At 34.6% G+C, this 15,203-nt stretch overlaps 1 protein-coding gene and 1 long non-coding RNA gene across 2 annotated transcripts; both read left to right on the top strand.

Moving 5' to 3' along the window:
- Window positions 1–56: 56 nt before the first annotated feature.
- Window positions 57–3,218, top strand: LOC127873278 (serine/threonine-protein phosphatase 6 regulatory ankyrin repeat subunit A-like). Its single transcript, XM_052417058.1, has 2 exons — window positions 57–184; window positions 1,054–3,218. The coding sequence occupies exons 1-2, from the start codon at window positions 177–179 to the stop codon at window positions 2,855–2,857; spliced, it is 1,812 nt and encodes a 603-aa protein (XP_052273018.1). The 5' UTR covers window positions 57–176; the 3' UTR covers window positions 2,858–3,218.
- Window positions 3,219–5,082: 1,864 nt separating this feature from the next.
- On the top strand, window positions 5,083–14,040 carry LOC127873283 (uncharacterized). The gene is made up of 3 exons (XR_008046098.1): window positions 5,083–5,271; window positions 6,132–12,534; window positions 13,319–14,040. It is a non-coding gene; the product is annotated as an uncharacterized LOC127873283 (long non-coding RNA).
- The last annotated feature ends 1,163 nt before the right edge of the window (window positions 14,041–15,203 follow it).

Below are 15,203 nucleotides of genomic sequence, written 5' to 3'. Positions count from 1 at the left end.
AAAGTACTATTTGAAGATTAGTGTTAGTTTAGTGTAACCAATTGACTCAGTTGTATTTGTCACGTGACCAGAAATTGACAGGAAAGTTGGTTATCCTTTTCGATGTTGACATGTAGGCCAAATGGAATTCAAGTTATGTCTGCTGCATTGGTGCTCACACAACTTATCTTTGAATTATGTCTGGGTAAGTTACCAAACTGAAAAGATTTTGCATTAATAAATGAACACGAAATCACGGGGTTTATCCAATTTATGCACGTAAGTCTTGACAGAAGTGATATTTTGGAAAATTGTAGCCTTGGCCTGGGCATGGCCTTTCAAATTGACCAAAAGTATGTTTACAGTACTAACAATAATTGCATCAATTTTGATTTGTTGCAATAAATGTTTTCTAAGCAAATAAATGCATTGTTTGGGTTAAAAATTTGAGCCATAAAAGGCATAATGCTTTATGATTTATTAAAAGTTGTCTGCAAGAACACCAACACTGTACCTGGAGGCTGGACTGCTGTATATGAAATGAACTTTACTAATTTAGACTAACTCCAGAAAGTCTTTCACTTCTGTGGACACTAATCAATAATGTTTTGTTTTTCACACTTTGTGGAATAGTGGCAAGATTGTCAATGATGCATCAGCTCATGTATTATTATACATTGGTGTGCAACATTATTTTAATCAAGTGCTTTTCTACTTTAGCTAAAGAAACTTCAGTGTACAGTTTATATTACAACAGCAACAACAACAACATTTATATAGTATTGACAGACCTGTTGCGCCAGTCAAAAACCATAAAAAGCGACATTTTAAGTTATGGTAGCCAGAACTACTTATGCTTCACTCGTTATACTTTAAACTTAGGGTCGTCACAATAAATGGGAAAAAGAAAAGCATATTTAGTACAACACTTTAATAACATTATTTTCAATCAATCAAATATGTGCCAGTTTTTCTTTAACAAGGTTAAATATACTTTAGAATGTGGATGAATTCTCTTGTCCTCAGAAAAAGAGTCCATTCTTGATTGATTGTATGCTTTTCTTTTTTTTTCAGGTTGAATGAATCAATTGCTGGAAATGATGTCCGTTATGTGAGGACAATTGTTCGTAATGACCAGCTTTCGTTTCCCGAACTAGTTAGTGGACTTGTACAAGCTTGTAAGCTTGGTCGTGCTGACTGTGGTGCGGCTATACTTGAATCTGGCATCTCTGCAAACGTCCAGGACACAGATGGCCTCTACCCTCTTGCTGCAGCCTGCATGAATGGGCATGCTAGTGTCATAGAGCTTCTGCTGTTATGGGATTGTGATGTCTCAGTCAAGTACGGTCCTGACCAGAACACTGGCTTGCATCTTGCGGCAGAGATTGGCTCAATAGAGTGCACTCGATTGTTGGTGAAAGCGGGGGCAGATATCAATGCAAGGAATAGATTGGATGATACTCCATTGATTCTTGCTTGTATTAATGGGTATATCAGCGTAGTTAAGTATCTGTTAGTCCATCAAGCTGCGGTTAGAAGGAGAGGCTATCTAGATAGGACGGCTTTACACTGCGCAACGGAGAACGGTCATTTACAAATATGTAAAATTTTAGTCACTGCAAAAGCAGATTTTGAGGAGGACGACTCTTTTGGGAATACTCCTTTAATTTCTGCAGCGGAAAAAGGTTATATAGAGTTGCTGAAATTGTATCTTGCCACAGGGTGCGATGTCAACAGAACGAGCCACAGTGGATGCACAGCTTTGCATTTCGCTGCACAGCATGGGGACATGGAATGCTGCCGTCTCCTGCTGCAGTCAGGTGCAGAAATTGATGCCCAAGAAGTTCGCAGATTCACACCAGTCATGATGGCTGCCATGAACGGCCATGTTTTGGTGATAGAGCTGCTAGTTGAAAACAAATGTAATGTCAACATGGTGGCGTATAACAAGAGAACTGCACTTCATTTAGCTGCGGAAAGAGGTCACATAGAATGTTGTCAATACTTGCTTCAGGCTGGGTGCTTCATCGATGCACAAGATGCTTTGGGTTACACGCCAATATATGTTGCAGCATCTAAAGGGACTACTCAACTAATTAAATTCTTCATTGACCGCAAAGCGGACCTAGAAAAAGAGCCCACCAATAGACATTCACTGTTGCACTGTGCAGCTGCCAGTGGGAGTGTGCAGTGTTGCGTAGAGCTTGTAACACAAGGGTTTGACATTGATGCTAAAAATAGAGATAACCTCACACCTCTGATAAGCTCTGTTAAGAGTAAGCACTGGAAAACCACCAATTATTTACTGGGACAGGGATGCGAGGTCAACAGTAGAGGCTTGCATGGAATGACAGCTCTCAATGAAGCTGTTTTCAACAATTGTCCCCATCTTGTCAAGTTGTTGCTGGAGCATAAAGCAGACTCTGATATTGAAGATGATGCTGGGACGTTGCCACTCTGGTTTGCAGTTGACGCTAATAATTCAGAATCCATCAGACTTCTGACAAATGCTGGATGTCGGTTTGATGTGCGATCCACACTGAATGATACATGCAAGCCGTGCAATGCTTTAGAACACGCTGTCCATAAGCAGAGAATTGCTGTCATAGAGTACTTGGTTGGTGTGTACTGCGAAAAGGCTGTTAATAATCTTATTTCATTGAAGAATAATTTGGATGGTTCACCAGTGCTATTTATGGCTACAAAGAATTGCCTGCTATCACTCACAAAGGGACCGGTGTCGTTAAAATCACTGTGCAGGCAGCGTGTGAAAAGGTCACTGAAAAATATGTGCTTGAGCCCAGATGATCTTCAGTCGCTGAAATTGCCGAGGTCAATACTCGAGTATTTGTTTTACTCAAATATGAATCTGGATTAATTTCCTTAAGTATTTTAGCAATACAGCAGTACTCTTAATTTGAATTTAATAATAAAACACAAAAGAGTATTGTTTAAGTTATTTGCTCACAATATATATTTTGTTTAGAAAATAATGTAAAGTACTGGTGGTTTGAATTAAGCAATAAAAAGTAAAGGACATGTTTACTTTGTATAGAATAATCAATATTGTTTTTAATTATTTGCTCACAATAGTTTGTTTTGGAAAATAATAGAGACAATTTTCACTGTGACATATATATCTTATTGTCATTTAATGATTATACTCCTTTAATTGACGTTTCGGCATAATGCCTTTATCAAAACATTGGAAATTATATGTTAACTACATTTTTATATATAATTTCCAATGTTTTGATAAAGGCATTATGCCGAAACATCAATTAAAGGAGTATAATCAGAGAGTTATAATTATTTAATATCCCTTCGGATAATTCAACTGAGCTTATATGTCATTTAATGATTTAAATAAACTTGTTTGTTTGTTCAAATGCATGTTTGTAGCTTTGTATATTCTCATTATCCTTCCTATGTTGCATGACTTCTTATTCTTGCAATGCATGTTTTTATAGCTGTATATACTTACAATATACCTTGGCTTGTTTTGGCATTTGACTTGGCCTTGGATTATAGGATTAATCACAACATATATAAAAGGAATGTTCAAATAAGGCAATACTCTGTATATTCATCAGCTTCACAAATTTTGAAACAAATTAATTTGAATTAACACTCTTAACTTTTTAATTGCTTTATTTATATAAATTAATTTCTACACAAGATTTTCCTGCTTGTAAAAATACCAGAATGAAAGATACCATTTAAGTTGTGCAGTTTTGTTGATACTTCATATTATATAATGTTTACTTAAATTTTCCACTCTGTGGCTATGATAAATATTCAATGACTCCTAAATTTAAAATCATGTAAATTTGTTGTGCTTTCTTAATTGCAATACTTTCTTGTGATTCAAAAGTTGTTTGTAAAATCATCCTGCTTCCAAAATTGAATGTACATGTACTCAATGAGAATTCTCCCCACTGATAACTTAACATAATTTAAGATGTTGTGTGTTTGTCCACTGTAAGTGCTTTAACATTTTTTCCAGAGTTATTAAATGTGTATCATTAAAATTTATTTTTCAACAACCCATTACTCCACAAAAATCTTAACCCTGCATGAGACCATCATATGAAGAAATATTTAAAAATAAAGGTCATTTTAGTATAGGTTTTGGACAGTCTTTTTTATAGATTATTTTATAAAACATCATTTTATTTAATAGGTGTCATAGATTAATGTGATGTTGGTGCATTTACAGTGGGACCATTTCTAAACAATGTATTTACATGTACTTTACATGACTTCATGATTGATCATAGTTATATAGATGTCTTTCAGAATTAGTTCTGGTTAAAGGGGCCTTTTCACAGATTTTGGCATTTTTTAACTTATTCATTAAATGCTTTATATTGATAAATGTAAACATTGGATCGTAAAAGCTCCAGTAAAAAATCAAGAAAAAAAATAAAAAAAGGAAAAGAACATTGCCCGGAGCAGGTTTCGAACCAGTGACCCCTGGAGTCCTGCCAGAGTCCTGAAGTAAAAACGCTTTAGCCTACTGAGCTATTCCGCCGAGTACACATTCTTGACGTATTTTATACCTTATATAAGCAATCTTCGTAGTTTCACTAAATTTAACGACAAAAACAGAACTCTCCAAATTATTCAATCGTTTCGCGTTGCAACGCTTTATAATTTTTAGGTTTTAAAATCGTCAAAAGATGCATATAATGGCTATATTAGAGCATGGTTAATGTTCAGTATTACTGTTTCCTCACATATATCATAACTAAAACGAAAACTTACGAATCTGAAACAACTTTTTTCAATTTTGTCAATTTACCAAAGCGTGAAAAGATCCCTTTAATATAGTACACAGCAAAAATTTGTGCGGAGAATTTTTAACAAAGTCACAAATTTTAGTTTGATTATGTAGTATGATTATTTAGTAAATGTTTAGATGATTTTTTGTATAGATTTTTTTCTCATCTGAGCATGAGGTGCTTATGGCGAGCAGTAGTGAAAAGAATATGTCCAGTGTCGTGTTAAGCGTGTATTCAACTTTTTTAGATCTTTACTTCTCTAAGCCACATTTTTCATCCAATCTTGATGAAACTTTTTCTTTGTCAGAATATTCTTGAGAATATCATGTCAAAATTTTATTCTGGATCATGGGAATTCAAAAATTAGGTCACAATGTCAAATCTTAGAGAACCCTTTTGCCTTTTTAGAAGCTGAATTTAAGATTTGATCTTTTAAGAAACTTGGTCATAATGGTTATCTTGGCATTATCTAGGCTGATTAAAAATATGGGCCACATACGTACTTAAGGTAGTGCACCTCTAATGATTTCCCGCGATTTCTTCGAAGGTTGAAGAGCCTACTATTAGGTGCCGTAGCCTAGTGGTTAAGGCGATAGACTAGAAATCTTTTGGGATATTCCCGCGCAGGTTCGAATCCTGCCGACGACGTATACTTTTTTGCGACGCGTTTTATTTATTTTCTAACGTAATTTGATTTAATATGGCATATAAGCTATATTTATTGTTAAATATGTTGCAATTTTTATGCACATTTTTCAATTATTAAAATTAAAACAACGTTATGGCGATATTGGGTGATTTACTGTTGAAAATACGAACCATGCATGTTGCATTTTTATTTTTATTTCAAAAAGTAAACGGTAAATCTGTCTAGTTCTTGGTATTTTTGCTGTATATAGTGTTTCTATAAAAACTAAGTTTAAAATATGACTTAAATGATACTAGAGCTATTTTGAATTTTATGACACTTTGTTTTTAACCGACCCAATTTTTACTTGGCTGAAATCACTTACATTTCATGGTGCTCTTCCATAGATAAAAATTTGTAAAAAATAAATGTCTGTAAAAGAATACTTATTTCATCTTGTTTAAACTTTAAACACCTTTACAGCATCTGTACACACCAACTGCATGCCCATATTTGGAAATTTGAATGAATTATGGAACTTTTATATACCCCAGAGGTGAAAATAAACTGGACAAAAGCCGAGCGTGGGGGTGGTTTTGAAAAAATCGGTATATTTTTTTAAAAAGCATGGAAAGCCTACCTACAAATTTGCATGTAGTTCAGTGAAATGATGCTGATTAAGAAAATAATTAATTAGATTATATTTGGATATGTGCCCATTAGAGGTGCACTACCTTAAGTAAGGTTAGCAGATCAAAGCCTAGAAATAGCTTGTTAACATTCTGGAAGACTCACACTTTATGACTAATTATTGATGAATAATTGTAAGAATGTTTTTCTCAACAATCTCTTGGCCGTTTGAATCTGCATCATGTGTATCCATAAACAAGGTAAAATGTATTGAAAACTGTCTTAACCACTATAGAGACCATTAAGTGCTCATTCTTGATGAAACCTGTGGGGTCACATGGATGTAAAATTTAGGTCACCAGTTCATTTCTTAGAAAAAAAACATATTACATCTACAGAAGCTACTTTTTTACACAATCTTGATAAAACATGGTCGAAATGTTCATTAAGGCAATATCAAGGCCATGTTTGAGTATGGGTTAAGTTTCGAAAAAAAATTAGGTCATTAAGTCAAGTCTTCAATTATCTGTGTACTTTGACCTTAGTTAGGAGCATAAGGGCCATTAATGTCCTTTTGTTGTAAGCATGCTTTTGTTTGCCAGTATTTAATTAAATGTTGCTCAGAAGTAGACGTTTTCTTAGAAATAGTATGTTGTCTTTAAAAAAAACATGAAATTCTGTTTATTATGTTGAATCATAAATAAGAGTGGTTTTTTATTGATGAATGTTTTCAGTGACAAGTGAATTCACTTGTTATTTTAGTCTTGAGAGGAAACAATTTTCATTAGTTTCTTAATATGTTTTAAATTATTAAATACAAATATTTTAAAACTATACTTTTTTATGCTCCCATAAAATTTATTTTGGGGGGAGCATTAATAGTTGCCACTTCATCTGTCCGTCCGTGTGTCTGTTTGTGCAAAATTTTTGTCTGGGCTATTTCTCAGCAACTAATGACCGGAATTCAATGAAACTTTATGAGAAGCTTCACTGCCAAGAGGAGATGTGCATATTATCAGGGGGTTTTGGTCGGATGATTTTTCACAGAGATATGGCCCTTTGAAGAATTCTATAAAAAAATTCTTGTCCCCCCAAGGACTGTGCTCTCAAGACGTTTCCTTTAATCTTAATATATAGTGCAATATTGTGACAAAAAAAACTTTGGGGAGCATCACCTGTCTCCAACGGTTTCTTGTTTAAACATATTTTTCAATACATAGGCAGATAATGTCATAATTTTTCTATAACATTTTATGTAAATTGTACATACCAATTATGATTTGGTCTTTTAGCACAATATTTATTAAATTTTGTATTATTATAAAAGATAGTTTGTCAATATATAGTTTTCTAGTGTATTGTCAGAATTTAATTGGCAAACTAAATCATTAAAAAATTTCTTAAATCTTACAAAATAAATCTTAATTTAAATATCTGCATGTAATATGTTTGTAAGTCTAGTATAAATAATGTAATATATGTTATTTCTCTTTATTGTATTTAACAGTATGTTAATGTTTTCTTTTGGTTTAAAAAAACATAATTATAACAAAATTGCTTATTGTTTAATCTTTTATTAAGACACATAATATTACAGGGATTCACATTTATAAATGTTGATTACTTGTTACTAAGTTGACATCTTTATAACAAGCTAAGACACACATGACAGTTCACACTGACCAGGGAGTGTTTGAGTTGTCTAGACCTTAGATCATGTATCATGTACAACTGTCAATATTACTGCAACTTCTTGATGTCAGTTACATTTGTTTGCTATATATGAGTCACAGTCTAGGAAAAAGGGATTAGATCATGTCCGTAAAGTTTCGTCCCAGATAAGCATGTGCAGACTGCAGAGGCTTATTATGGACAACACTTTCTGCTAAAACTGGTTTTTGGTTTAGCGGACATTTTCTTTAAACAACAAATGCCATAAAAGCAGGAAAGTGTCCTCTCTGATTAGCCTGTGCAAAGTGAAAGGCTAATCTGGAATGAACTTTAAGCAACTTTTATGTATATCATGTTATGTATTTTTGTGTTTTCACTAACAAGCTTTTGCAATCGCCTCAAGCGAAATTGCAGGCCGAAAAATAGTTAATGACCAAAAGATTATTAAATTAAAATTACACAGCAATTTTATTCTTATACTCATGTTTACATTGTATATTCTTTATAAATCTGTGTTCATTTGGTTTACATATCAATCGTAATTTGAATTCTTAAAGTTGAACATTTATTTCTTTTATAATTGCATTCATCAATATTTTATTTTAGCAAACATACATTTATGTAGAATGGCTGGTGTTAACATTCACATTGTTGATTAATTGTACCATCTAATGGAGAAGTCATAAAGCATGGGTTAAGACTCTTATCTAAAGCAGTTGTGTGCATTGAATATGAACATCAAAAGGAACATATCTATTTATAATTGTGTCGCGTTCTGAGAAAAGTGGGCTTAATGCGTGTGCGTAAAGTTTTGTCCCAGATTATCCAGTGCAGTCCGCCTAAACTTGATTTTCAGTAAGGAGGGACTTCCTTGAAACTAAAAATACCATAAAAGAGGAAAGTGTCGTCCCTGATTAGCCTGTGCAGACTGCACAGGCTAATCTGGGACGACACTTTACGCACAGGCATTATGCCCAGTTTTCTCAGAACGCGACACAATTATACATTGTTATATGGCCATCACCTATAGGACGATAAAACAGTACAATCTAAGGACTTCAGTGGCCTATTCAGTATGTAAAACAGAAGAATGCACACTGCTAACATTTAGGTACTAAGGTTACTATATTTATTTATGACCAAATCTATTATTTATTATTTAATACAATAATTAAAGATTGATCATGATTATTGTTTTTAATATCCTTCCAATATTTAATGTTTTTTCCAGCAGTTATGTTAAAGTTAAAAGTATAAGAATGATTTACATATTTACTTGTTGTACTAAGATTGAGCTCTTTAACATGTTGCTCTCGGTCATTGTAAATTAAATGAAATAACTGTGTTTCTAGCTCGGGTGTTTTTGGACAAAACCCGATGTATTGTCATAGCCAGCTCATTGTGTCGCCAGCCGTCCGTGTTGTGCGAAAACCTTTACATTTTGCTCTAAAATCAAAGTGCTTCCACCTACAACTTTGAAACTTCATATGTACATGCACCTTGATGAGTTCTACATGCCACACCCATTTTGGAGTCTCTAGGTCAAATGTATAAAAAAATCTGACAAGCTTTCATTTATTCAAAACTGCACCCGCAGCCGAGTGTTGGCACCTGTTATGCGGCGCTCTTGTTTAAGGAATCAATTTCCTTTCGGAGTTACCCGGGAATGGTGTTCCTTGTAATTTTATACAAACTTTCATGAGGATTAACAAATTACATGTTTCATTAACATGCTTATTGGGAAATGGCTTTAACACAAATATACATCAGAAAAATGAAACCTCAGCTTATAAAGTTTTTAAATGTAAAAGCTTTAAATTGTCATGTCTTTTCTGACACAAATTCACAAATCTATACAAGTAGAGTACCGCTTTACTTCAATTGAACTGGAGTAAAAGTTCATATGTTTGAATTAAAACTTTAATAGGATACACACTAAGTGGGAATAGCGTTTTTAAGCCTTATTAAATACAAATAATTAAAGTTGCTTTTATGCTAATCAAATATTTTAGTTTTTGGAAATGGATACTTGTTGAAAAAAGTAACACAAATGCATTTATTGTAATTTGTTAAAAGTTCCATCTAAGAGAGTTTGAAAATGTTGTTTGTTGTTTTTAGCTCACCTGAGCACAACGTGCTCATGGTGAGCTTTTGTGATGGCTTTTTGTCCATCGTGTGTCGTCTGTCGTGCATCGTCCGTCGTCAACATTTTGCCTTGTGAACACTCTAGAGGCCACATTTATTGTCTGATCTTCATGAAATTTGGTCAGAACATTTGTTCCATTGATACCTCGACTGAGTTCGAAACTGGGTCGTGCTGGGTCAAAAACTAGGTCACTAGGTAAAAAAAAAGAAAAACCTTGTGAACACTGTAGAAGTCACATTTGATGCCCAATCGTCATGTAACTTTGTCAAAATGTTTCTCTAAATGATACGTTGGTTGAGTTCAAAAATGATTCGGTCCGTTGAAAAACATGGCCGCCAGAGGGCGGGGAAGTATTCCTTATATGGCTAAAGAGACACCTTGTGAACACTCTAGAAGTCACAATTTTTGCCCAATCATCATGAAACTTGGTCAAAACATTGGTTTCATTGATATCTTGGACGATTTTGAAAATGGTCCAGATCGGTGAAAAACATGGCCGCCAGGGGGTGGGGCAGTTTTCCTTATATGGCTGTAGTAAAACCTTGTTAACACTCTAGAAGCCACATTTATTGTCCATTTATCTTCATGAAATTTGATCGGTAGATTGGTCTCAGTTTGCTTGAAAACCTGGCTGCCAAGGGGGGGGGGCATTTTTCCTTATATGTCTATATATGGCTATAGTAAAACCTTGTGAACACTCTAGAGGCTACATTTATTGCCCAATCTTCATGAAATTTGGTCAGAAAATTGGTCTCAATGAAATCTTGGATGATTTCAAAAATGGTAACATTTGCTTGAAAAACATGGCTTCCAAGGGCCGGGGCATTTTTCCTTATATGGCTATACATGTATATGGCTATAGTAAAATCTTGTTAACACTCTAGAGGCCACATTAGTTTGTCCCATCTTCATGAAACTTGGTCAGAATATTCACCCCAATAATATCTTGGATGAGTTTAAAAATGATGCTGGTTGGTTGAAAAACATGGCTGCCAGGGGGCGGGGCATTTTTCGAAAATGGTCCAGATCGGTGAAAAAACATGGCCGCCAGGGGGTGGGGCAGTTTTCCTTATATGGCTATAGTAAAACCTTGTTAACACTCTAGAGGCCACATTTATTGTCCAATCTTCATGAAATTTGATCGGAAGATTGGTCTCAGTTTGCTTGAACAACCTGGCTGCCAAGGGGAGGGGGCATTTTTCCTTATATGGCTATAGTAAAACCTTGTGAACACTCTAGAGGCCACATTTATTGTCCAATCTTCATGAAATTTGGTCAGAAAATTGGTCTCAATGATATCTTGGATGATTTCGAAAATGGTTACGTTTGCTTGAAAAACATGGCTGCCAAGGGGCGGGGCATTTTTCCTTATATGGCTATACATGTATATGGCTATAGTAAATCTTGTTTACACTCTAGAGGCCACATGTGTTTGTCCGATCATCATGAAACTTGGTCAGAATATTCACCCCAATAATATCTTGGATGAGTTCAAAAATGATGCTGGTTGTTTGAAAAACATGGCTGCCAGGGGGCGGGGCATTTTTCCTTATCTTCATGAAACTTGGTCAGAAGATTTGTCCTAATGATATCTTGGATGAGTTTGAAAATGGTATCAGTTGCTTAAAAAACATGGCCACCAGGGGCTGGGCATTTTTCCTAATATGGCTATATATCATGCTTTAGTAAAACCTTGTTAACACTCTAGAGGCCACATTTATTGTCCGATCATCATGAAACTTGGTCAGATAATTTGTCCCAATAATATCTTGGATGAGTTCGAAAATGGAACCGGTTGGTGGAAAAACATGGCCGCCAAAGGGGCGTGGCATTTTTCCTTATATAGCTATATTTAAACCTTGTGAACACTCTAGAAGCCATATTTATTGTACGATCATCATGAAACTTTTTCAGAAGATTTGTCCCAATGATATTTTTGACAGATTTGAAAGTGGTTCCAGTTGCTTGTAAAACATGGCCACCAGTGGACCGGGCATTTTCACTTATATGGACTTATGAATCTTCATGAAACTTTGTCAGTTTATTTGTTTTAATGATATCTTGGATGTGTATGAAAATGGTTCTGGTCTGTTGAAAAACTTGGCTGCCAGGGTGTTCACTAGTCATGAAAATTGGTAAGAACATATTGTTCTAATGACATCTCGGGCTGCACAGAACAGGTCAGTTCCTTTGAATCTCAGGTGAGCGACTTTGGGCCTTTCAGGCCCTCTTGTTAAAAGTATTGTCTTCTAAAGTTTGCCATTCAATATGTTAAAGTTCTGCTATTGAGACTAAGGGATAATTGCCCAGAGTTAGGGTGGTGGGCCAACCAATTCTTTGAAAATAATGTTCTTTGACCAGATTCAAACTTTACTATATTTAGTTGTTTAAACATATAACATACATTTATTGATGCTAGTAACCAACAGAAAATACTCATTAAATGTATATGTTTATTGGTTGAAGCCTTTCAACTTTTCACACTGCTGATGGGCAATGGATGGGAATGATTGCTAACCAATTAGGGACAGGGTGCATAACTTTGCTATTTGACATTTGATCTTTTCTTTTTCATTAAATCTAAAATGGTGATGGCCATTATTGAGTTTTGCTTTTCTTCTGTGTTTTGACAGTGAAATGTCTTGGTATATAGAGCCACATACTGAAAACTTAGTTTCCAAATGTACCAAGTTCTAGTCATGAAATAATAGTTATCATAGTGTCATCATAGTGTCTCTGAAAAATATTTTAGAGTCTGATATATTTTGGAATTTATTTTGTTGTGAGTATTTGTTGAACTTGTCATGCATGTTTATTGAAATATATATTAGTGTTCATTTTTGCTTCTTTATAGTTGTAATAGCTGATTTTGTCTGTTCACATGAAGTTATATTTTGTTATCAATATTTTGTGCTATTTTATATTATATTACAGCGTAGTCAGCATTTAGTGTTAATGTTAAAAGTGTTTTTGTTGGAAAATAAAATGGCTTAAAACGTGTGTGTTAGTTTAAAAATATACCTTATTTATGAAACTTTCAGTGTGGGACAAGAAAGATAACTTAACCTGTTCACTCATTTCATTTAACATTTTGTCGGAATAAACTCCCTTCATACACATCATCCACATAACCGTAAAACGCACAATAAGCGAATTAATGTCTGAATATTATAAGCTTAAATGAAGCCTTTATGATGCCGTGATAGTAACCAACAGAAAATACTTATTAAATGTGTACGTTTATTGGTTGAAGCCTTTCAACTTTTCATACTGCTGATGTGCAATGGATGGGAATGATTGCAAACCAATTAAAGACAGGGTGCATAACTTTGCTATTTGACATTTGATCTTTTCTTTTTAATTAAATTTAAAATGGTGATGGCCATTATTGAGCTTTGCTTTTCTTCTGTGTGTTTGACAGTGAAATGTCTTGGTAGAGCCACATACTGAAAACTTAGTTTCCAAATGTACCAAGTTCAGGTCATGAAATAATAGTTATCATGTTGTCTCTGAAAAATATTTTAGAGTCTGAAATATTTGTGAATTTTTTTTGTTATGAGTATTTGTTGAACTTGTCATGCATGTTTATTGAAATATATATTAGTGTTCATTTTTAGCTTGGCTGTTTTCGGAGAAAACCCGAGGTATTGTTATAGCCAGCTCGTCGTCCGCCGTCAGCCGTAGGCGTCGTGCTAAAACCTTAACATTGGCTCTAAAATCAAAGTGCTTCCACCTTCAACTTTGAAACTTCATATGTAGATGCACCTTGATGAGTTCTACACGCCACACCCAATTTTGGGTCACTAGGTCAAAGGTCAAGGTCACTGTGACCTCTAATATAAAACTTAAATGTAGGCTCTAAAGTCAAAGTGCTTCCACCTACAATTTTGAAACTTCATATGTAGATGCACCTTGATGAGTTCTACACGCCACTCCCATTTTTGGGTCACTAGGTCAAAGGTCAAGGTCACTGTTACCTCTAAAAAAAAATCTGAAAAGCTTTCGCAGCCGAGCTTGGTACCCGTTATGCGGTGCTCTTGTTGCTTCTTTATAGTTGTAATAGCTGTTTTTTGTCGGTTCACATAAAGTTATATGTTGTTATCAATATTTTGTGCTATTTTATATTATATATACAACGTAGTCAGCATTTAGTGTTAATGTTAAAAGTGTTTTTGTTGGAAAATAAAATGGCTTAAAACGTGTGTGTTAGTTTAAAAAATATACCTTATGTATGAAACTTTCACCTGTTCACTCATTTCATTTAACATTTTGTCGGAATAAACTCCCTTCATACACATCATCCACATTACCGTAAAACGCACACTTAGCGAATTAATGTCTGAATATTATAATCTTAAATGGAGCCTTTTATGATGCCGTGATGATCGTCGCTTGTCTGTCCTTCTATGCGTACGTTAACTTTTCTCAGACGAGCTCTTCTGCTGAACCGCTGGTAAGATAATATTGATACTTAATGGGAATGATCATTGAATGACCTTCTTTCATAGTTGTTCTAATCGCTTTTGTCCATTGAATAAGGAAGTCGCAAGAGCTGAAAACGTATAAAGTAATATAGTAAAATAGTTTTTTAAAATCTCTAAAATGATTCGGAGATGTTACATTTGTCATGAAATATCACATGATGGTCCTCTGCCAAGTTTGTTCATATTATGTCTCTGCCTTGAAAATTTGCCTTGTTCTAGGTCTAACCTGTTTCCCTTAAATGTATGCTGTTAAAACTCACACACCATTTAATCTGAAACCGCTTGGCCTAGAAGAACTTTATTTGGCATATAACATCAGTTGGAGATGTTTGACAAAGTTTGTTCAAAATATGCCAATGTGGTCCAATTTTTCCCCACCCTGGGAGTGGCGTGGCTTCCGTATATGTTTAGTGGAAACTTTCTTCCCCTATGAAACTGCAGGACCCAGAGGTCTTTTTTTTACATGTAACATAATACAGTGACCCTTTATCAAGTTTATTCAAATTATGGCCCAGTGGTCATAATTGGCAACGCCCTGAAGATAACTTGTTTTCTTCTAATGTGTAACGTGAAAATTTGAGACAAACGTCTCCTCTAAAACCTTCATGTCCAGAGGTTTACTTTTTTGTTCTGTAACATGGCATAGTGGTTATCTACCAAGTTTATTCAATCAATTGTGTTGTCCCAGCTTGGGGTTAACCTGACTTAATGACGACCAAGTTTAAAAAGCATGGCTATTAAGGTGGTTTCAGTTTTCCGTAAACAAAACATTTTTGAAACTCATAAGTCACATTTTTGTAGAAATAAAATTTGCTTCTCGGAACATTAAATTGTGTCCCAATTGCATCTCGGCCGAGATCGATAATAGTTTCGGACAAATC

The sequence above is a fragment of the Dreissena polymorpha genome, chromosome 3 (genome assembly GCF_020536995.1).
Source record: "Dreissena polymorpha isolate Duluth1 chromosome 3, UMN_Dpol_1.0, whole genome shotgun sequence".
NCBI lineage: Eukaryota > Metazoa > Mollusca > Bivalvia > Myida > Dreissenidae > Dreissena > Dreissena polymorpha.
This window is presented reverse-complemented; position numbering and strand designations above follow the sequence as displayed.